The following is a 24,011-nucleotide window of genomic DNA, read 5'->3' as shown; positions in this document are numbered from 1 at the left end:
AGAGGCAAATTGGAAAGTTTGAAAGCGTTTGTTGACTTTTAAATAATGTGTGTAATTATTTGAAATTCACTTTTTCATGTGATTTTTATAGAGTTGTTGTCTTAGAGTAGCCGCGGTGGTACAGCGATTAGCTTTGTCACTTCACAGCAAGAGGTTGTCCTGTTCAATTCTCGACTGGCGCGCCGTCTGTGTGGAGTCTGCATGTCCTCTCTGAGGTCTAATGAACTTGAAAAGACAGGAAGGTAGGTGTGTGCATGTGTGGGTGTGCCTTCTTTGAAGGTTGGGCGCTGGGCTGGCAACTCGACACCATAAAAATTCACTGCCAATCATTAGAGGACTGGAGTTCCACTGTGGCGACCCATTACTGGGAAAATCCAAAAAACCCTTGTTGTCTTAGTTATAAATAAGCTTACAAAAATGTGAACAAGTTAAAAATGATAATATATAAAAAAGAAGTGTAGAACAATACATATTTGAGTTTGATAGTATGCATTCGATTATTATTATTAAAATTAAAAATAACAGTGAAAGGAGAATTGATGAGAATTAGTGACTTAACTAACAATGAAAATGAATTTTACAAAGAGGCATCTAGTTTATGCAAAAAGTTAGCAGCAAGAGGATATCCAAAAGAGATAATGGAAAAAAGCATGAATGAAGTAATCAACAAAAGAAAGAGGAATTGTGTGAAAAAGCCTACTTCTATAAAAAGAGATTACAGAACAGGGATGATGGTACAGTTTTCTTTGGATGGAAAGAATATAAAAATATTATTAAGGATAAATGGAAGATTTTAAGTAGTTACCCGAAAGTTAGAAAAATAATGGGAGATTTGCATGTACGTGCTATAGAAATAGGTGAGAAAAAGAATGCCTTAAGCAAACATTATCTTAAAGAAAAATGTAAACTGAATTTTAATGGTAAGTCCAAAACTTTTCAAACAGGTTTGATGCAGAGGATGAATTAGATTGGAGGGAATACTGCTGGCAGATAAGGTTAGATGCATGTAACCCTCCAGGCTTAAATGATGAAAAAATGTAAAGCTTTTTTAGAAAGGAAGAAAATAAGGCATTAATTAATTAATTATCTAATTTAGATCATGTGATGCAGTGATATCTAGTGTGTTTGATTGTTAATTTTCATTCAGTCTAAATAAGTCTTTTTTAGATGAAAGCTCTATCTGAATGACTTTTTATTGGATTGGATTAAATTTATTTTGTGTTTAGTCATTTTTTATGGAGTTTAACTTTTCCATTTGATTAAAGGTTCAATTGTTTTTGTTTATATCTGTTTGTCTGCCCTATGATCCCCATTTCTTCCCATTCTCAAATCAGTCCATTTTTTAAGTAGTATGGATCCCATGTAGTAGGGCTCTAGTCTCCTCCTTCTGATGCAAAAAAGCTCTGATTTTTTTTTCTGTCCTAACCTCTGCTTGCTATCCTGTTTCATTCATGCAGTGCTGAGGCTAGGGAGTTTGGAAGGTACCCAGAAGCTGTGGAAGTTGTCCGGCTAGTCCAATCCTTGGCATGATAGCCCAGTTGTCTTAGGCTACATGCCGATGCAGTCTAGTCAAACATCCACTATTATGGTATGTGTAATTACACAACTATACTCTCCCTGAAATACATCTTCATTGAAAGAAATCACTGTGGTTTACTTTGTGCATTTTCTCAAGATATGGTGATATCAGAGATGAAGCTGTTAAATTTTGGTACAGAAAGTGAAGACATTGCAAAGGACCATGAGAAAAAAAAACACTAGTGTAGAAAAGCTAGTTGCTGCTTTATTTTTGATTGTCTTTAGTTTGAAGAAACTACCATGAGGTAAAACATGCAGGCTTGAATGCAGGTTTGCATGATATACTTATTAGGATTTGTACCTGAATTAATGTAACAATGTTAAAAGTGCAATAATAATTCACAAAAAAGCTACCCTTAATTATAAGTATATTGGTTTAAAGCTGAATTAACTGTTTTTATATACACTTAACCATAGTGAATTACTGCATTGTGGTCAAGAGTTTAGTAATAATGTACAGGATTTCTGCATTTCACCCCTCTACAAACCTGTTCAGCAAGATGGCAAAGAGAAATACTTCTTTACTCCTAGAATAGATAAAATATATATACCAGTGGATGTTTTATCTTTAAAGCTGTCCTCATCAAAACTCACATTTAACAAGACTGGATAATGTTTTATTTACACGTGGAAATTCACAGTAGTTTTATATGAATTGGAGAGTTTATGTTGAGATCAGCTTCACAGGTTTTCTTCCTTTATTTTTAATGGGGCATCATTCTAGAAATGGAATATTAAAATAACCCTGACGATACATTATAATCAAAACTGCATTTTAGTATTGTAAACCAAGGCTGGTTTAAAGCTTAAGCTGCTATGTTACTCAGAAACAGGTGATAGATGCCTTCTTTTATTTACAGTGAAGTTGTATAACATTATATTAATTTATTGCTAATAGGTCAAGCCGGTCATCCTGTTTACAAATATGTACCATATGGACCTGTGGAAGAAGTCTTGCCATATTTGTCACGGAGAGCACAAGAGAACAGAGGCATGCTACAGGGAGCCCAACGAGAGAGGCTGCTTCTGTGGAAAGAATTAAAGCGGAGGATTCTCTGTGGAGAAGTTTTCTACAATTCTACAGTTACAAAAGCTTAGTTTGCTTCTCTAGGGCAGATAGGATATATCTGCTGTGACACTGATTTTTCAAAGATGGATGTTATTAATGTCCAACTAGAGATTTTGCACTTGAGGTCTAAGTTGATATATATATATATACATATTTTTGTGTTAGAAAATCTGTAATGAACAAGAAAGGGGGAATGGAATTATTCTGTTTTAGTTTGTGTAATAAGTTATTTTTGGAAGTGTTATTGCAGTTTTAACTTTTAATTTTTTGTTAAATCATAAAAAGGTTTGGTTGCATTCAAATCTGCTTTTGTTTAACACTGGAATATTTTCTGATGTTTTCACTAGACCACTTGCTGCTAGTAAAGAGGAAAAATGCTTTGACTACTACAGAGATTTGTTAATATAATTTTTATATAATTTCCCAAATTTTTGATAATGTATATACTTAAGCCTGAAGGTCTGATGTTGAAGATTCTCCTTCTTGGAAACTAAGACTGTTTTTCTTTACACCTGTCAGAATTCAATTTTTTTGGGGAATACCTTTGCACAAGGAAGGGAGTGCATCCATGAAAGTACTTGACACGATATTACATATTGGCTACATATGCAAGATGATCATTTGCACCTATTATTTCCTCTTTGCCACTCACGCAATTCAGATCTCCATCCTTGCTGTCATGGATAAGATGTTTCTTTAACATATATTTGATTGCCAAAATGAGAAAGATATATTTTGGCTTCCATAGGTGTATGCATTAAAATAGTATCAGGAGGGTCCTTGTGGATTCAGGGAAAACATTCTTCCTCATCATTGCTAGGCTGAGACATTGTTTTGGTACCATAGGCTTTGCTTTAAGGGCTGGCTAAGGCTCTGCCCTTATGGATCTAATTTCATGATGTTCTTTGTGTTTCACTGTTGCAGTCATTACATTTGGGTAATCTGCTGGCAAGTTGCCCTCAGTTGGCCTGAATAACAAAGTCTTGGGTCCTGCGTCGGTTGCTGTCTCCTCTTCCATGACATCAGGTCATCAGGGGTATAAAACATGCAGCCGATGCCATTTTAATCAGTCTTTCTTGCCGCGCGGTGCCAGAAGCAGAAGCAGTTCGCAAGTGTCGGTCGGCCGACTCCTGAAATTTTAATTTTCGAGTTTCAGTACCGAAGTCTTCAAACTAAAGCTAAGTACCCCGTTGGGGAAACGTTTTCTTGCTCCTTACCGATGTCAGTAAAAGTTAATAATTGCATTACTTGTGGGAAGCAGATACCTCATAAGGATTTTCATTTGTACTGTATTCCTTGCCTAGGCCCTGATCACAATGTGCCTTGCTGTCAGTTTTGTGCTAAATTTAACCAACGCACTATTAAGCGTTGGTATATTTTTGCTTCTAAATATTTTGGTTCAAGATTTAATTACCCTGAAATGTCATCGGTTAGCAATCCGACTACCGGAGTTCACAAAAAACACAAGGAAAAAGACAGAGACAGGCCGTTGAGGTCCAAAACCGATGACGAAGCTTCTCCTAAGCCAGTTGCCGGTTCGCTGGTACTCAGTGAGGCGCTTTTGCAGCCCCTGATACCTGCTACTTTTGAGTCGCAGGCCTCTACCGAGACCCATTCAGAGTCCAGTATGCTGCGAGATTCACAAAGTATTGAACCCGCAGATGTCTCTCCTTTGGATGGGACTGGAGCCGCTGAGCAGGCACTGACTTCTGAGGGTGTTTTCAGGCCTCAACATTTTTATATTAAACCGACACCATCAACAAAAACAAGGTAAAAAATGACTTTTGTGTCTAAAAAAAACGACGCATGAGCCACGTACTCAGGCCCCTATGCCTAAAAAACAAATGATCAAAATGGCTGAGGATTTAATTACCTTGATCAGGGTTTCCCAACCCCCCCCCCCCCCCCCCACTAAGAGGCCTAGGCAAGGCACTGATTATGAATCTTCAGATCAGGCTTCCATTCCTTCTGATCAGGAATTTTCTATTCCACCTTATGAGGATTCTGATGCAGAGGAATCCATCCCTTCTGCATCTTCTCCTGAGGATTACTCTTTTGGAGAGACTTTGCGTACTTTAAGGGAACATTTTCACTGGGAGAGTCAGGACTTCTCTGAATCGAAAAAGAAGCTTGGGGATTTCCTTCTTCTTCCTCAGCATAGGCCTTTGGCAATACCTCCTGTATTAGACATTGTTGATGATGTGTTCTCGGAATCAAGCATGGCTCCTGATTCCCTGCCTCCGGCTCCTAGTAAGCCAGACAGATATTGCAGTGTTCCTGACTCCCACAAATTTCTTTTCAAAAATCCTGCTGCTGATCCTGAGACTATTTCTCAGGGTCCCAAGGGTGTTAAGGCTTCTACAGCCAAAAATCCTACCCCTTCTGATAGAGATTCCAGGGTGCTGGATAGATGGGGTAAGGTTTATACATCTGCAACCCTGGCAATCAGGGCTTTATACTACCAGTTTCATATGCTTAAATATCAACAGCATGTTATGGGCTTACTGAAAAAGAAAATGATGTTGATTTCTCATTGTGTGGAAAATAAAGAGTTACAGGATGTATTGCATTCAGCTGAACAGGTTGGAAAGCATACTTTGCAATGTGGTTTTGATTCCTTGGAGGCCTCTTGCAGGGCCGCCATAACTGGATCTGTGATAAGAAGGCATGCCTGGCTCAAGAAGCAAAATCTGCCTGATCATGTTAAAGCTAAATTGTCGGATGCCCCTTTACAGCATGATATTCTGTTTGGTAATAAGGCAGAAGAGGTTTTAAAGAAAATGGAAGACAAAGCTAAATCTATGCAAACTGTAAAAGATTTCTTGCAAGTGCAGCCACCCAGGTTCAGTAGACACTGGCCTACTAAGAATTGGTCCTTTCCTGTGTCCAACAGAGCCACTCAAGGCAAACCCAGGTGCTCAAAATGCTCCAGATATCAATCACAGGGATCTTACAGGTCAAAGAAATGGGGTGCCTCCATCTCCAAATCTGGAGGTAACAAAGCACAATCCTATAGTAAGCAGTCTCAATGACTTTCCTCTACCATCTCCAAGCACTTATCTTTTGACAGCCCCCTTAGGGGGAAAACTAGCACTTCATGCTCAAAATTGGTGATTAATTACCCAGGACAAATGAGTATTAAACATAGTATCCCAGGGGTACAGATTTCATTTCCATACTTTGCCAATTCCAAATGGATGGCCGGATCCGCCACAAAACCAGGGGGCAGAGGCCCAGAAACAAGCCATGTCCCTTATTGATATGGGGGCTATTCAACCAGTACCAGAAAAGGAAAAAGGACAAGGATTTTATTCAAGACTTTTCCTGGTACCCAGAAAAGACAAATCATGGCGTCCAATACTGGACTTATCGATTCTGAACACATTCCTGGACATTCCAAAATTTAAAATGCTGACTTTACAACAGCTACTGCCTATGCTAGGCAAGAATGCCTGGTTGGTAACTCTAGAGTTAAAAGAGGCATAGCTGTATATCCCAATAAGGGAATCTTGCAGAAGATACATCCGCTTCAAAGCAGGCTTTTTTTCATTACCAATTCTCTGCACTGCCCTTTGGCTTATCTACTGCACCCGGGGTCTTTACAAAGTACCTGGCAGCAGTAATTGCATTCTGCAGACAAAGAAACATTCAAATTTATCCTTATCTGGAAAATTGTCTCATTCAGGCAGAGGACAATGACACTTTTTCATCATCTGGCATTTGTAAAAAGGCTTCTAGCATGCCTAGGGTACACCATAAATGAAAATAAATCACAACTAGTACCCTCTCAAATAATTACATTCCTGGGTGCAAGCTTGAATACAACTGCCCAGATGGCTTACCTCACGCCAGACAAACAAATGCAATTGACAATATACTTCAAACAAATGGCAACAAAAACCCAGTTATCTGCAAGACAAATTCTGCAGGCCTTGGGGTTCATGGCATACTGCATTCTACTAATTCAGTATGCGAGACTGCATATGAGGAAACTTCAATGGTACCTAAAAAGCTTATGGAGTCAACATTGTCACAGCCTGGAAACAATGATTCCTCTCATTCCCTGCCTACAACAGGAGTTTCTTTGGTGGGCAGAGACATGTCACCAAAATAAGGGACTGTCATTCACTCTATCCCCTGCCATCCAATCCCTAACTACAGATGCATCAGACTATGCTTGGGGTCCCACCTGGCAGGGAGATGCATTCAGGGCAAATGGAGCCCAAACCAAATACATCTACATATCAACCAGAAAGAAATGCTAGCTGTTCAGAATGCCCTGACAGCCTTCAAGGACTTACTTCATCCAGGACAACTACTGATAAAGACGGACAACACCACAGTTATGTGGTACATAAACAAGCAGGGGGAGGTATCCATTCCTACCCCCTTTGCAGACTAGCCATGGCCTTGTGGAACACAGCCTTGACTTACCAAATACATCTTCAAGCTCAATTCCTGCCAGGAAAGTAAAATACTCTGGCAGATGACCTAAGCAGAAATCTTATGAACCCACACGAATGGAAACTGGATCCACAAATCTTCAGCATGTTAACACAGAAATGGGGAAGCCCAGACATATATCTATTTGCCTCTCTCCAAAACTATCAGTTGGACAAATTCTGCCCAGAACTCATCACAAAAACACATGGAAAGTGGATGCTCTATCCTTCATCTGGAAAAACCTATCAGTCTATGCCTTTCCCCCTCTGCCTCTACTCTCCAAGGTCTTACTAAAAGTCAGACTGGAAAAATCAAAAATGATTCTAATTGCTCCAGACTGGCCTCACCAACACTGGTACCTGCTTCTAAGGAATATGTCACACCTTCCTCCGTGGTACTTGCCTCAAACACCTCATCTGTTGTCTCAGCAGAACTATCAAATTCTGCACACTCAACTCCAAACTCTGAATCTTGCAGCATGGCTAATCAACTAAGTATTCAAACCACATCTCTCAGTAAACCTATGATGGATGTCATTTTGGAAGCCAGAAGGCCTAGCACTAGAAAATCTTATGCTGATAAATGGAAGAGATTCTGTGCTTGGAACCAAGCACAAGGAATAGACACAACAAAGCCCAATATTCCTCAGATTTTACAATACTTAACTGAGATGCTTGAGAAGGGCCTATCTTTTTCTTCAATAAAAATCCATGCCTCTGCCATCTCGGCTCATTACAACACAGAGCCTCCCCTCTTTTCTCATCCACTGCTAAAACCGTATCTCAGAGGGGCCAACAATTTAAGGTCGCCCAGGAGAGTGCCAGCTCCTGCATGGGACCTCAATTTTCTGCTGAAAAAATTCACCATGCCTCCTTTTGAACCAGCAGCTACTGCAGATATAACATTTCTTTCTTGGAAGACAGTTTTTCTTTTGGCAATCACTTCAGCTAGAAGGGTTTCAGAACTACAGGCTCTCATGGCAGTGGAGCCTTTCATTATTTTTTACCTGGACAGAGTGGTCCTCAGGACCAATCCTTCTTTTATGCCTAAGGTGGTATCCAGTGTGGCTCTTAACCAGACCATTCACCTGCCAACTTTTTTCCCAAATCCGCAGAACAAGGGGGAGCAGATTCTGCATTCATTGGATGTACACAGACGACTAAGATTCTACTTAAACAGGACAAAATCTCTAAGAAAGTCTGAGCAACTACTGGTAGCATTTGCTGCAGAATCAGAGGGGAAGGCTGTATCAAAGCAGACTATTTCTAAATGGATAAGCCATTGCATTCGTTTCTGCTACTTGCACCATGGTAAACCTGTGCCCAAGGGGATCAGATCCCATTCCACCAGGGCTGCCTCTACTTCAGCAGCTTTTCTCTGAGAGGTCCCTACCAGAGACATTCTAGAAGCTGTTACTGGAGCTCAGTTCATACGTTCACAAAGCATTATCATTTATCTCTCTTCTCTAAATCCAGGGCAGGCTTTGCCACTGCAGTCCTGCAGGACCTTATAGCTGCTCCTAATGCTGTTTTGTTCCATCCTCCCATCCATAGCTTTGGGATTCTACCCAAATGTAATGACTGCAACAGTGAAACATGAAGAACATAGTACAGTTGTGTACACTTACCATAAATGTAGATGTTCGAGTGTATTCACTGTTGCAGTCTGGGTTACCCTCCCGCCAGCTCCATTTTCTATACCTTTTCTTTCCTTCACTATACTCAAAAGTCTTTGTGGTGTATTTGCTTTTAGTTGAAGGTAAATGTTTTTGTTTCTAAGGTGTATTTATATATTTACTGTTTATACATATAATTTTGCTCCCCATTTGGGGGGCACCTGACATCTGGGGCAAGAAAAACTGATTAAAATGGCATTGGCTGCATGTTTTATACCCCTGATGACCTTACGTCAAGGAAGGGGAGACAGCAACTGATGCAGGGCCCAAGATTTTGTTATTCAGGCTGACTGAGGGCAATCTGCCAGCAGATTACCCAAATGTAATGACTGCAACAGTGAATACACTCAGACATCTGCATTTATGGTAAGTGTACACAGCTGTACTTTTCTTGTAATGTTCCAGGCTTCCCAGAGGCAGAGATCATAAGTGGGTACTAGAGACTCAGTCCTGCCTCAATTCCCCATTTTGAAATATACCTTGAGGCTAGGAAGAAGCATGACCCATCTCTTATAGTGCAGGTGGGGGTGGGCTTCTTCCCATGATATTTATATAATCTCTACCCTGCTTGATAGGACCAAACTTGTATCCATCTGTCATGATTATGAGAAGCAGCTTTTGGAGTAATATTTCGTGAATTTGGGCATTCAGGGCTAAAACCTAATCTTCTTTGGTTTGCTGTTAAGCCCATTTAGACAAGATATCCCTGGTGGTGAGTAGCCACCACATGGGGACTGTGTGAGGGTCCACATCCCTGGCTAGAGAGTTTGGGCATTTGTTTGACTCTTAGTAGGTTCTAAAGTCACAGCTGTATGAGTTCACCCATAGTGACTTTAATTGGATGCCTTCACCATGCCCAGCATGGGTCTTCTCATCACATGTCATCTTTGGCACACATTATGCTATGTGAGAGCCCTTATCTGCCCAGCATATAGTGCATGACTGCCAGTCTCTCTCACTCAGGCTTGAATGAGCCAGCTTGCAATTCCTTCTTACACTGTAGAAGGGCACAGGTCCCTTTCCACAGCCGGCTCCCTTTGAACTTTGGGGAAAGGTTTTTGTACAAGATCTGTGCAAATCTTAGCAGTATAAGTCTTTCTTTGACACATTTTGAAACAACACCTCCTAGATAGAGGCCCTGGATTATACTTTTGTCCTTGTGTTTTTTCTTTTCCTGGTTCAACTCAGTAAAGAAACACCTCTAGGCATTTCCAGCAGCCTTTCAGAATGCCATTTTGGAGTCCTGCTGCTGCTCCTTGCAGATTTGCATTTTAGTATACTCCCCCTGCCCAGCAGACTACAGTGACAAGCTATGTAATTATTCCCAGAACAACTTTAGGATGGCCTGGAGGCCCTTCTTTATACCAGATGTTTTAGTCTTCCTTTCAGTCAATGGATATGGTTGTCAATGAAGGTAACAGGGTGGGCAAGAATGTTTTCCTTTCTTCCAGTTTTCAGCTTTGCCCTGAAGCCTTTAACATTTCATTCCCCTCCTTTTCAGGCAGTGCAATACACTTTGAACCTGTCAAGGGATCAGTAGTCAGTGAAGGATTGTTTCAGTTCCTGTCCCTGGTCATACTAATGGGGACTCAGCTGAACTGCTGTTTTTGGGTACTGCATATACCCTGGCTTAGGCAGTGAGCATTGTACACTGCCTGCATAAGTTGACTCATTTGTGTATGAGCTAATGGCCTATTGGCTAGATACCCATTTTAGTAGAATGAGGGGTTCACCGTTCTTTGTTGCACTCTTCCATAAACCTGAGGAAGATCTGAAAACACCTTCAGTGTGGGACTTAACCTCAGCTGTTGCGGCCTTCCTTTTCTTCTCCACGTGTTTGCCGCCTCTTGGCTCAGATCTGGTCCCCTTTCCACTTCAGCCCAGCAGGGTCTCCAGGTGAGAGAGAGGTTATCCTTTCATATCCCTAATTAAGAGTAGTAATTAAGGAGAGGATGGCAGATGGTATTACTTTTCGAAGGGCACCTTTCTACACAACCTGTTTTTGAGGAAGACCCCCTCCCTCAACCTCTGCTTCTTAAGTGTCTCTGGGGATGGAGAAGCTGAGTTACACTCTGTTGCCAGCGGGTTATGACATATGGTTTTGCTTGTGAAGAGATCTTCCTTTGTGGATTCCCTGCCTCCCCATACTCTGGTCTGTGAGTTCCATTGTTATTGGCCTGAGCTCTTCTTTCTTGGAGTTGTTTATTTTTTCTCTTATCAGAGTCACAGTCCCTTTTGTGAGACATCTTCTGGGCTGAAAGCCTCAGCTCCCTGTGCCAGCTGTCTCCTTCCCTTTGAAGGGTATGGCTCAACTGGGTTTCCTGGACAAAGTCCATTCAAGCCTGCTGTGACCCATTCAACTTTTGATGCATCCTCCGCTTTTTGGAGACCAGTGTTCCCCAGTCTTGCAGAGTGCCTGAGATTTTGTGGTGTAAACGTATCACTCATTTACCCTACTTCCTGTACAGACTCATGGTGTACACTCAAGTAAGATAACTACTTAACCAGGAGGCCTGAAGCCTACAAATTTCAGTTAAACCCTTACCCTTCTTTGGCTGAGCATCTCCTTTAGGTGACTGTGAAGTCTTTCTACTGTGATAGAACTGTTTCCATCATTGCCTCAACTTGTTTTTTTAATCCCTCAGAGATATCCTTATTGAGGCTTTTGCTGGCCTTGGTTTTATGGGTGGCTGGTGGAGTTCCAGTTGATCAAATAGGGGTTATTTTGCCTCTCCTATTGCGGCTACCTCTTGACACCTCTCATGAGAGCTCTTTTTTCAGAGAATTAGATCCTGCATGTGGAGGATTTGAAGTACCTGTCTGTAGGGAGAGGCTACGCTCTTGAACTTATCTCTGAAGCTGCTCTCCGGAGTAGCTCATGATCAGGCCCCTTGAGAGAATATACACCTCCGTTCTCCTGATCTCCTTGCTTGAGAGGGAGGTGATTATAGATTATCCTTTAGGAGGATTGTGTTGGGTCTCAGTCCCAAGCAGGACAGGGAATCCTAGAATTCATGCTTCATTCTACATCTCAGGGAGCCCATCTAGGGGCATTAGGACAGCACCCTTACCATGGGTAGCTTCCTTATGTGAGATGAGCTGAGGCATGGTTGATTTCCACTTAGGTCCTTCCTAGTTTGGGGTTAAAGATTTGGCCCATGGAATCCTTCTGCATTTGACTGGATTCATTATGGGACAGTAGGGAATCTTATGTATTGTACTGAAGTTTCCTCTAGTGTCTTGTGGCTATAGTTCTTTGGGAGTGCTGCACTACTGCTGTTTGCCCAACCTCATCATTGCTTATGGTCTCTGTGGGCTTGAAGCTCATGGCAGTAGCTAAGGACAATCTTGGCCCACAGAAGTTTCTCCATAAATGCTCCTAAAGGTGAGTCAGACCTGATATCCAATACTTAGTGGTCAGGTTGCCTCTTTGTTGATGATGATAGTGACCTTCATTTCCATCCTTGAGAGCACTATCTTTCTCCTTCTGAGGTGGGGTTAACTGAACTCCAGGGACTGCCAGATATTCTCAAATTTTGAGCCCATTGGTTTCTTACAGCCTGTTCATGATTTTAGAGTAGCTAGGCCTCCCTGTATTTCCCTTGCTTTCTTGTTACCCAGAAGTGGGAAAGCAGTTGTACCCATTTTCCTTCTTAGTGATTGTGGTAAAAATAATTTTTATTCTACTGCTGACATCATTGCCTTTTCACAATGGGATAACAGGAGGATAAAAATGTACTTGGTCCTTTCTCCCTGGGGATTTGTATTTCTGCTTACAGGTGAAGTATCTGTGAGGTTTGTAGTAGTCACATACTTATGGTCCAAACCAGGTCTGTGTCAAAGGATCAAAAGGCCAATTTGTCGAAACCCATATGGTCGACAGTTCAGTCCATCAAACCATTTTGAATGAGATCATTGTACAATAGGGATCAGGGAATTTGCCCTTTCCCCCCAGTGTAGTACCATCTTGCAGTTGGTATATATAATTAGCAAGGGGTGCCCTACAAAAGCATTGGTTGTGTTGGTGTTGTTGCTGGTGTTGTTTGAATTTACATTGTTTGTCAATTGACTGAATTATCGACAATATGGTCTCGACCATATGGATTTTGACAGTTTGGCCATTCAATGTTTTGACATAGGTTCGGTTCAACCCAGTACACTGAGGTGCTGAAAACAATTTCTGTTTTGCCCTTTGGCATTTGTTCCTGAATGTTCCAGCCTCTATCTGGGCTGCAGCCCAGTCTTCCTGTTTCAGGATGGCGGATGGCTTCCTCCAGCACTTCTTGACCTATTTAGGGCTGAGCAGTCATGGCTTTTTGCCATGTACAATGATTTTGCAGGTAAATTCTTTAACCACAGCCCTGGTGTTGGGGTTTGGATAGCTTTCTTTGGAGTCAGTTTTCCTGCTGTTGTTGCTGTCCTCTTATCTGCTCTCTTCCTTGTCGTTTTACTGCATTGTATTCTACTCAGCCTTAGGACCTATTATGAAGGGTCCTTGAAGTTAAATATAATGTATTGTCTTACCATATTAATTGATAAACAAATCATATCTTCTCTCCATCATTTTTGGGTGGGTGGTGTCCCAAGTCATATTTGGCTATTCCATTCCCTGTAGGTTTGTACGTATACTCTTGCATATTATATAGTAGCAGCAGGGGTGCAAATTCTCAGTGTTCCTTTTTGATTTGAAGAAAGATGATCCATGGTGAATTAGGGTGGACTAGAGAACTCACATAATAAATGTTCTTATGTAGTTAGTTACATCACAGCATGCATTGTTACAGACATGTTTTTCTCGTTCAGAGCAGGAACTTTTAAAAAAGTACTGAATTCTGATTGGTGGAGAGGATAACCTAGTTTTAGGACTCATTGAGGAGGGTCTTCTTTAGAGACTAGCTGATACCGTAAGAATGTATCTTTTATTTTTAATGTAATTTCCTGTCTCGCTGTTAAAATTATCTGTTTTTATCCTTTATATTTATACATAACTATTCTGAAAGCAAGTCTGAGAGTATAGAAAGATACTGCTGGAATAGTAGGTGCTATTGCACAGTGCATATACTTTTGAGATACCTGGCTTAAGCAGGATCATATCTGATAGTGTTCTTGTTTCAAAGAGCTGTCAACCTTACAAGTTATTGAAACAGAAATGTACCTGTATTATTAGAAAAGCAGAAAGTCATTCAGAATAAACTGAAGCACTTCATTTTATGTTTTGCACCTTTTAGTTGTGTTGCTGTCTTAAAATGAGCATGGAATTGCAGTCACAAAGCAGATGTCTGGCAAGCTAAATGTATTACTCTGTAGGTCAGGTGGTGAAATGCAAGTTTATTTATTTTTTTTTTATTTGCATTTGTTGACCGGGAGTGTCCGACTGGACGTAGGTCCATTTTCAGCTGAGGCTTGGGGAGAAAAGCTCCACAGTTAAAATATACAGACAGTAGTTACATTAGATTTACATAGCGATTAGCAATTTGATTAACATAGCAATTAATTACAAACATAGTTACAGATGAAGAACATAGTACATCAGTAGACAACTAGAATCTTTATCTGCGAAGTACATAACAGACATTACAATTGTTACAATAAGAAGTTCCTGCTGTATAATAAGTAGTAGGCTTATGAGCATCTGAGCTTGCTATAATCAAGGTAGTTAGTGAGGTGTAAAGAAACGTAGTGGGTGGATGAGGTGGGTGATATTAGAGTGGGAGTTGCAAGGGCATAGCCAGCATGTTTTTAGGTACGCTTTTAGTAAAGTTTTGAAGTGGGTGCATGACGGTAAGGAGGTAATTGTGGGTGGGAGGAAGTTCCATAATTTGGCTATGGTGCAAGAGAATAGTGCTTCACCAGCAGAGTTATTGGCTTTAGTGATCTGCAAGTGATTTTTGTTGCTGGATCTTAGTGGTCTGGTGGTGCGATAGGGTTGGAGTAGCTTCTGGAGGGATGGGACATTTAGTGGATGGTTTACCAGTTTGTGTGCGAGTGTAAGTTGATACCATTGAAGGAGGTGAGGGAGTTCAAGCCAGCCCAGTTCAGCAAGTGAGAGACAGTGGTGACTACGGTAGGATGCCCCTGTGGTGAATTTGGTGATTTTGTTGTAGCAGCTCTCTAGCTTGTTTAGATCACATTGCCTTAGGTTGGTATATATTGGAGAGGCATAACGTAGGGTGGAGATAAGGTGGGAATTTGCTACTGAAATATTTGCTGCTTTGGTGAGAAGTTGCTTATTTCTGTATAACACTCCTAGTTTTTTATGGACTTTTTCATGGTCATGGATATGTGAATGTCAAATTTTAGTTTACTGTCTATTTCCACTCCTAGCAATTTGGTGTGTTCTGTTGGGTATATAGTGGTATTATCTTTTGCTGTGATGTTAAAGTGAGAGTTGTTTTGAGTATGTTTGGTGGGTTGGAAGATGAATAGTTTAGTTTTGTTTGGGTTGAGTATTGATTGGGCATCGGATAACCAGGTTTCAACAGAGGAAAAGGCTTCCTGTGTGACTTTTTGCAGTTTGGGTAGGGACTGGGCTGAGCAGATGATGGTTGAGTCATCTGCGTATTGTATCAGTGTGCCATGTTTGGTGGCAGAGGCTAGATTATTGGTGAAAATAGATTAGAGTAGGGGTCCAAGGATGGATCCTTAGTGAACCCCTATAGAGACAGGTAGTTGGGGAGATATGTCATTCTGCCATACAACGGATTGTTGGTGGTCAGACAGTAACTCTGAAACCAGTTGGTGACTGATTGAGAGAAGGATAGGTTATTGAGGACAGAGATGAGGTGTTTGTGTGGGACCATGTCAAATGCTTTAGATAGGTCTAGGAAAGTAGCAGAGGAGAGATAGGCATTGTTTTTATGCTGAAGGATAGTGTTAGTAAAGGAGAGTAAGGCAGTGGTGGTGCTATGGTTTAGTCGGAAACCATGCAGTATTGGAAAGGAGGTTGTTAGTAAGGAGGTAGTCTGAGACCTGAGAGTGAATGCATTTCTCTAGTATTTTGGAGAGTGGAGAGAGAATAGCTATGGGACAGTAATTGGTTAGTTCTGTGGAGGGGCCACCTTTGTGGAGGGAATTATATGTGATACTTTCCATAGTGTGGGAACGTAACTTTCTGACAGAGATTGGTTAATCAAGATGGATACTGGATAGGCCAGAGCATCAGCTGTGATTTGTAGGTATTCACTTGGGAGGTTGTCTGCTGCTAATTTAGTGGGCTTAAGTTTAGTTAAGAGTTTTTTTATGTTGGAGGTAGGTACAGGAGAAAAAGAGAAGGCAGTGGGGAGATTACTAGTTGAAGGTGTGGGTTGGAGGGGAGGGGGGTTTTGTTGTTTAGCTAGTCATAGTATGGTTTTTGTGAAGTGTGTGTTGAATGAGGTAGCAATATTTTCAGAGGAGTGAGGAATGTTAGGAGGAGGGGTACTGACTTTACCTGGGTGGAGGATGGAGTTTATGGAGGACCAGAATTGTTTGGGGCTGTGTTGGGAGGAGTCTAGGGCAGACTGGTAGGATTGGAATTTGTCCTGTTTTATTAGCTTTTTGACTCTATTGCGTAATTCTAGGAATTTCTGTCTAGTTGAGTGGTTTTTGGTTATGCGCCAGTGCTCCCAGGCTTTATCCCTGTTTTTCATTTCTAACTTAGTGGTTTTCTCTAGCCATGGGGTGGATTGTGCTTTGGTTCTGGAAAGTCTTATGGGGGCATGGTAATTACGGATGCTCAGGAAGGTAGTATTAAAAATTTCAACTGCATCATCAAGACTGAGGTACTTTAGAGGATGCCAGTTACATTCTTTGAGGGATGAGATGAATGTGAGGGGGTTAAAGTTTAGTTTTTTTACGTATTTTACGGTAGATGACAGGTTTAGCTTGGTATAGGTATTTTTTGAGTAGGAATATTGGGGAGTGATCACTGAGGCTATCTGATAAGCAGCCTGATGTTAAGTTGTCAATCTCGCCTTCATTCTTGCTTGATGGGTTCGGAGCCGATCCCTCGGCTCCGACTCGGCACTTGCTTTAGCTCGAGAACTCCTTTTACCAGCTCGAGGCAGCCCCATATCCCATGATGCAAGGCAGGAAGTACCCAGATCTCGTTTGCCGCTTCGCTTGGGAGGTCTTCTCTTTACCAGCTCCTGGTAAGTAATTCACATTTGTGACATTTAAGCCCCTTTTTAGTTAAAAACTTTTTTGTTTTGATAGTTTAACTTTAAATTTAACTTTTTCTGACAGAATTCCCTGTTTCTTTTAATTTTTTTTTTTTAGTCAGTTAAAATCCCTATCCCATCCCCCCCCTGTTAGGGTGTGTGTGTTGGTGTTTTTTACTAAATATCTTTTGGTATTAGTTTAATTTAATTGGACTGGTGTGTGTGTGTTTTGTTAAGGCACCATGTCTAAAGAGAGGGTTTCAGGTTTTAAGAAGTGTGACTCGTGCTGTCAGAAGATGTCTCTGACAGACGGTCACACTTCTTGCCTGTACTGTTTGGGCCCTCTTCACCTGCAGGACTCCTGTGCTATTTGTCACTCCTTCAGCCAGAGAGTCCTGCAGGAGAGACGGAATAAGTTGATTCTCAGGGGTCTTCTTAAGCCGGAGGGCTCTCCGGCTAAGTCGGCCCCTCAAAAGTCAACTAAATCTGCCAAGACCCAGGCTTCTGTTTCTAAGCCTGTGGCCTCGGCTCCGACTTGTATAGAGTCGAGATCGGCTCCGGCTGGAGCCGATTCTGGATCCACTAAGCTCTCGGCGCCGATGGCTATTGGGCCGAATCTGCTTTGACCACTGTGGTGTCGGTTCCAACCGGCTCCGACACCCACGTGGCACGGGCATCGGTGTCGGCTCCGATCGGCTCCGACACCCATGTGGCACAGGCATCGGTGTCGGCTCCGATCGGCTCCGACACCGTTACTTTGATGGCTGTATCGGCTCCGGCTGGGGCCGATACATCGAGACTCTGCCGGCTCCGAAATCGGTGCCGACAGGATCAATATCGGCTCCGATGGCCCATTCCAGGAAGAGGTCGAGGTCTCCTTCCTTAGAGCCGATACTTTCGGCTCCGGCCTCGCCTCTTCTATCGGAGCGGAGCCATCGGAGCCGATCTTCAAGGTCATCCAGGTTGTCAGATCATGACCTAGAGAGAGTGGTCAGTAGATTGCTCAAGTCACAGGTACTGGCCCAAATGCTACACAGTCCGTCTCAGCAGACGACTGTTGGTCCACACCCCATTACAGTTCCTCCTTCAACTCTACCCCAGAGCTTGGAGTTGGAGTCTTCGGGCTTGGTTACTGCTACGGCTGGAGGACGGATACCCCCTTCTGTTCCTTCAGCCCCTACTCTTATCTCCTCTTCCTTAGAGGGATTCGGTGGTCGGGCTTCCATGGTCTCCTCCGAGGGGGTGAGTGGCATCGGACCCTTGTCCGAGCCCGCTCTTCCCCTTGGAGCCTCGGCCTTGGTGAGCTCGGCTCCGACATCTGCCTCTGAGACTTCCCTTTCGGTGGCCCCTGGAGTTCCTAGCTCTTCGGAGCGGGGCCTCTCGGACCTGCCTGGGAGGGGAGCATTCGAGGTGATGAAGAGTGTACTGGCCACTAGTATCAGTCAGCAGTCTCTTCCCGTAGCTCCTCCCTCTATTGTACCTGTTGACATCTCTGCCACTTCTCTTGCTACAGGACCCAGAGATCCTCCGCCTCAGGTTTCCCCATTGGGAATTTCCCCCTCTTCCGAGGATTCTCCTGATGTTTCGGGAGATCCTCCTAGGAAGAGGACTTGTAAGAGGAAGCATGTAGACTCTCCCGAGTTTGTCACTTCGGATACTGACTTTGATGAGTCAGAGGGATCCCCTAGATCCCCCTCTGAGGATGTCTCCTTCTCAGACATCCTAGAACTTCTGAAACAGAGGGGAAACTGGCCCACCAACAATCCCTCTGAGGATGAGTCAGTATACCTAGAGGCGTTTGGATCTCGGCCCTCCACCTCCTGGGTGTCTCCGCCTTTCGACCCCCTTATGCAGGTTATTGCTCGAAAGGCGTGGACAGCTCCTGACTCTGTAGAGCCAGTCCCTAGGAGGCCTTCTAAATTTATAACTGCCCCTAGTGACAAACAATTCCTTACCAAGGGTGTCCCCGCTGATGCCATGGTGGTGGCTGCGGCCACCAAAAAGGAACTTGCAGATCCTTCTGTGCCCGTCCATCCTCCTAATAAGGACTCTAGGACCATGGATAGGTAATGCAAGCGGATGTTTTCCTCAGCGACTTTTGCTATGCTCGCTGAATTATCTTTGTCACTTCACCAGACTCCAGAGAGATATCCTGAAGGAGCTGGGAGAAGTAGTTCAGGATCCTACAGCTGCAGGGGCCCAAGAAAAGATTGCTTCGCAGCTAGGAACCCTCAATTCCATTGCTAACTCCTCCATGTGGCTAATATCTTATGCTGCTGATGGGCGAGTAGAGCCATGAGCACAGGTGTGGCTCTTAGGCGCCAAGCCTGGATGCGGCTATGTGATTTTGCGGATCCCTTTAAGGCGTCCTTCACAAATTCTCCCTTTGATGGGTCAGCTTTGTTTGGCCCTCAGGTGAAGGAAACCTTGACCAGGTGTGAGCAGGACGGCAAGACTCTTTCTGCTGTTGGAGTCCGTTTTTCCACCCCTTCTAGGCCTTATCCCAAAGGACAGAAGGGTGGGAAGATGTGGTTCCGTAAATCCCAAGGAGTCACGCGATTCACGTGGTCAGTTTACCCCTAGAGGCAGAGGGGTAACAACAACAGACGCCGCTCTAGAGGCAGAGGGGGTCCGAAGAACCAGGGCAACAGGGAGTCTCTTCCTGAGAAGCCTTTTCAGCATCCCTGAGGTGTTGCCCGGCTGTCCCGCCTTGGAGGCAGTCGGGGGAAGATTATCACTGTACCCAGAAGCCTGGCATTCCCTTACTCAAGACAGATGGGTACAGTCGATCATATCCAAGGGTTACATAATTCCTTTCGAGGAAAGTCCCTTCCCCTCAAGTTCCCTTCCAGATGTACCACCCGGTCTAAGGGACATTGCAGAGTCAGAAATCGCAAAACTACTGCAAAAAAGAGCCATCCAGCCAGTTACAATAGACCATTCAGAGCCCGGAATCTACTCAAGATTCTTTTTGGTCCCCAAAAAGACGGGAGACTGGAGACCAATATTGGATCTCAGCAGACTCAACAAGTCTGTCAGGAAGACAAGATTCCGAATGGTCACTTTCAGTCAATTCTGCCCTTCTTACAGAAGGACAACTGGATGTGCTCAATAGATCTTCAGGATGCGTACTATCACATCAAAATTCACAGACGCTCCAGGAGATTTCTCCGCTTTCGGCTGGGGTCCAGTCATTTCCAGTTCAGAGCCCTGCCCTTTGGTCTCACTACAGCCCCCAGAGTGTTCACCAAATGCATGGCAGTGGTCACGGCTCACCTGAGACGTCAAGGATTCCAGGTGTTTCCGTATCTCGACGACTGGCTCCTGTCAGCCACCACCAGGCATCAGCTTATACAAGCCAGGGATTACACAATAGGCCTTTGTTCTCATTTAGGCATCTCAATCAACTTCGAAAAGTCATCCTTATCGCCCTGCCAGTCTATTACCTTCATAGGCGCAAACTTAGACACTGTTCGGATGTCAGCTACCCTTACAGAACAAAGAGTTTCAGACATTTAGACTCATGTCAGGATCATTCTGGCCAGCAAGAAAGTACAGGCCAGAATGGTTCTAAAGGTATTAGGTCTCATGGCTGCGGCCATTACTCTTCTTCGCCTGGCTCGATTCTACATGCGCCTCCTTCAGTGGATGCTGTTCACACAGTGGTCATACCAGCAACTCCCAATGCGTCACCAGATTCTGGTGACACAGACATGCAAACAACATCTTGCTTGGTGGATCACATCGTTTCAGGTTCACCAAGGCAGGTGCTTTGTACCCCGTCCCGATAGCCACTGTCACCACGGATGCCTCCCTGATCGGGTGGGGGTCATTATCAGGGCAGGATGGTTCATGGGGCGTGGCAACCGTTCGAGTACCATCTGCACATAAATGTCCTGGAGATGAGAGCAGTGCTTTTAACGTTGCAAGCCCTCAACGACTTTCTTCCCGTAGGGACAATTGCAGTCCACACAGACAACATGTCTGTAGTTTGGTATATCAACAAACAGGGCGGTACCAAGTCCTACCCCTTGTGTCGAAGCTCAGACTTTGGCAATGGGCGATCTCCTCTCATCGGTTTCTGGTAGCAACGCATATCCCTGGGAAAACCAACATTATAGCGGACAGATTGAGCAGAGCTATCCTCATGCCTCACGAGTGGTCTCTCAAGCAATCTATAGCGGAAGAGATTTTTCTGGAATGGGGTCGTCCATGTTGCGATCTTTTGCTACTCCCCAAAACAGCAAATGTCCAGACTTCTTCAGCCTCTTCCTCTATCAGGCCATCCCCCCAGAGACGCTCTGACCCAGGATTGGCCCCAGGGACTTCTTTATGCCTTCCCTCCATTTCCTCTGATCCCTCAGGTGATCCAGAAAGCTACCGTTTTGAGAGCCAAATTGATTCTCATTGCCCCTTACTGGCCTCGACAAGTTTGGTTCCCGTTCCTCCATCGTCACCTGTTGGTGCAGCCGTGGCATCTGGACCCAGTGCCAGATCTACTGATTCACCAATCCGGTCAGCTGCACAGGTCGATTCCTTCTCTCAACCTCACAGCATGGTTGCTCCACTTCCTTCCTTAGCCAGGCTTCCTTTGATCTCTAACCCAGTTAGAGATATCATAGTAGCTTCACTAAAATCCTCTACCAGGAGGATTTACACAAGCAAATGGAAACGTTTCTCTTATTGGGCTAAGGCCCAAAATATTGATCCTTTCACTGCCCCTGTTCAGGCAGTTCTGGACTTCTTAGCAGAGATTTTTAATGCAGGCTCCTCTTCTTCAACAGTCAGAGTTCAGTTGGCTGCTATTTCTAATTTCCATGTCGGGATAGCAGATCATAATATTATGTCCCATAGACTCTGCAGGGCCTTCTTGAAATGAATTTTCCTACTAAAACCTCCAATCAGGAATCCTCCTCCTCAGTGGGATCTAAACTTGGTGCTGACATCATTGATTCTTCCCCCCTTCGAGCCAGCTGTTTCTTGTTCCTTGAAATATCTTTCTTGGAAAACTTTATTCCTAGTGGCTATTACATCTGCCAGGAGGGTGTCGGAACTTCATGCTCTTTCAGTTCGACCCCCCTATTTGATTTTTCACAAAGACAGAGTATCTTTGAGAACTAATCCATCCTTTTTACCTAAGGTCGCTTCAAAAAACAATCTGAATCAATCCATTGATCTCCCCGTATTCTTTCCTAACTATTCAGATAGAGCTGAACAAAAGCTACATTATCTTGACGTCCACCGTCAGCTCAGATATTATTTGGACAGAACAAAAAAATTTAGAAAATCTGATCAACTTTTTGTTTCCTATGCGGATAATAAAAAAGGCCTTCCTGTTTCTAAAGTGACTTTGTCTAGATGGCTTTCTTCGGGTCATCACTGAAATTTATACGATCAGGGGAAAACAGCTGTGCTCAAAACCTAAAGCACATTCAACTAGGAGTTTAGCTACTTCTACAGCTTTTCAAGCTAGACTGCCTTTGGATACTATTTGTGCAGCGCCACTTGGGCCACTCCTCACACTTTTGTTTCCCATTACAAATTGGACTTGGCCTCCAGGGACAGAGCCAGTTTTGGCTCTACAGTCCTCAAGAGTTTGTTCCATTGAGCCACCCAGGATAGAGGTGCTAGGGACGGTCCCATCAAGCAAGAATGAAGGCGAGATTGACAACTTAACATTAAGAAGTTATGTACCTACCATAACGTTCCATGTTAGTTGTCTTCTCGCTTCTTTCTTGACCCTCCCTCCTTCCCTGGCCTGGACAGACCTTGTATAAGAAACTATTATGCTAAGACCATTCAGACCTGGTCCTTTTTCCATCTGTAAGTTTCTTCTTCCTTTGGGAAGTTTTGTTTATGCTTGGTGTTATTGCCCTTTTGTCAACAAACGAGATCTGGGTACTTCCTGCCTTGCATCATGGGATATGGGGCTGCCTCGAGCTGGTAAAAGGAGTTCTCGAGCTAAAGCAAGTGCCGAGTCGGAGCCGAGGGATCGGCTCCGAACCCATCAAGCAAGAAAGAAGGCGAGAGAAGACAACTAACATGGAACGTTATGGTAGGTACATAACTTCTTATTATATATGACTGGGGACTCTTACTGACTAGTATTCTGTCCAGGGTAGTGTGCTTGCTGGAGTTTTTATTTTATCCTGATTGGCGACTGGACTAGTTGGATGAAGCCATGAAGGTTTACATGATGGGTTGGATGGTTGCCAGAACAGGATTGCTAGTCAATATTGAAATCACCTAAAATTATAGTTTCTTGGGGTGGGTGGACCAGCTGAGGAGGTTTTCTAGTGGAGGGATGTTTTGGCCAGGTGGGAAGTAGCATCCAGTTATGTTGATGGTTTTGTTTTGGTTTATTTTGAGGTTGATATATATTATTTCTTCATTGCCTATTTGTGGAGCTGATGGTTTTAAGATCTGGATGTTTAGATGCTGTTTAAATATTATAGCTACACCGCCTCCTTTCTTGTTTAGCCGGTCTAGTCTTAGTATGCCGTAACCGGTAGGGAGGATTTGCTCACTGGTAATGTGAGGTTTTTGCCAACTTTCTGTCAGGATGACTATATCTGGGGAGTACAATTCTATGGTGGCTTGGAGTTCATGGACTTTGTTGGATATACTTCTAATATTTAGGCTTAGTAGAAGGAAGTCACTTGGCTTTCTATTAGCTGTGATATGGGAGAAGTTGTGGTTTCTAGTCTGATTATGAGGATTGGGGTTGGAGATGGTAGGGCCAGGGTTGGAGTGGATGTCTCCACTTAGGGCTAGTTTTGATATGCATGAGGTTATTAGTTTTCTCAGTTTTTGAATGTGTTTGTTTATTAATGAAACGTTATGATTGTGCTCTGTGGGTAATAGGTATGGTGGAAGGGTTACTATGTTAAGTTTTAGGGATGCTTTATGTTTGAGTAATATAGTTGCTAGAATATGCAGGGGTGCATAGGGATGGTTCTTGAGCTAGTGGGAGGGTAGCTGAGTGAGGGTGAGACATGAGTGTTCGTGTGAGTAGTAGTACAGTGGTAGTGGTTGAGTGGGGGAATGATGGAGTTTTGATAGGATGTAAGATATGCAAGGAGAGTGCATGCAGTGAGCATAGGTAAGG

The 24,011-nt window shown here is 43.4% G+C and overlaps 1 protein-coding gene across 1 annotated transcript in view; it reads left to right on the top strand.

The window, feature by feature from the left end:
• The window catches only part of LOC122799370 (proline dehydrogenase 1, mitochondrial-like), a 972,876-nt gene extending 969,272 nt beyond the window's left edge, over positions 1 to 3,604 (top strand). The window contains exon 14 of the mRNA XM_044068377.1: positions 2,477 to 3,604. Coding sequence (XP_043924312.1) covers positions 2,477 to 2,676 — 200 coding nt within the window. The 3' untranslated portion in view covers positions 2,677 to 3,604. The remainder of the gene's footprint in view (positions 1 to 2,476) is intronic.
• Positions 3,605 to 24,011: the final 20,407 nt, after the last annotated feature.

The sequence above is a fragment of the Protopterus annectens genome, chromosome 4.part0 (genome assembly GCF_019279795.1).
Source record: "Protopterus annectens isolate FY-2018-M chromosome 4.part0, PAN1.0, whole genome shotgun sequence".
Classification (NCBI taxonomy): Eukaryota; Metazoa; Chordata; order Ceratodontiformes; family Protopteridae; genus Protopterus; species Protopterus annectens.
This window is presented reverse-complemented; position numbering and strand designations above follow the sequence as displayed.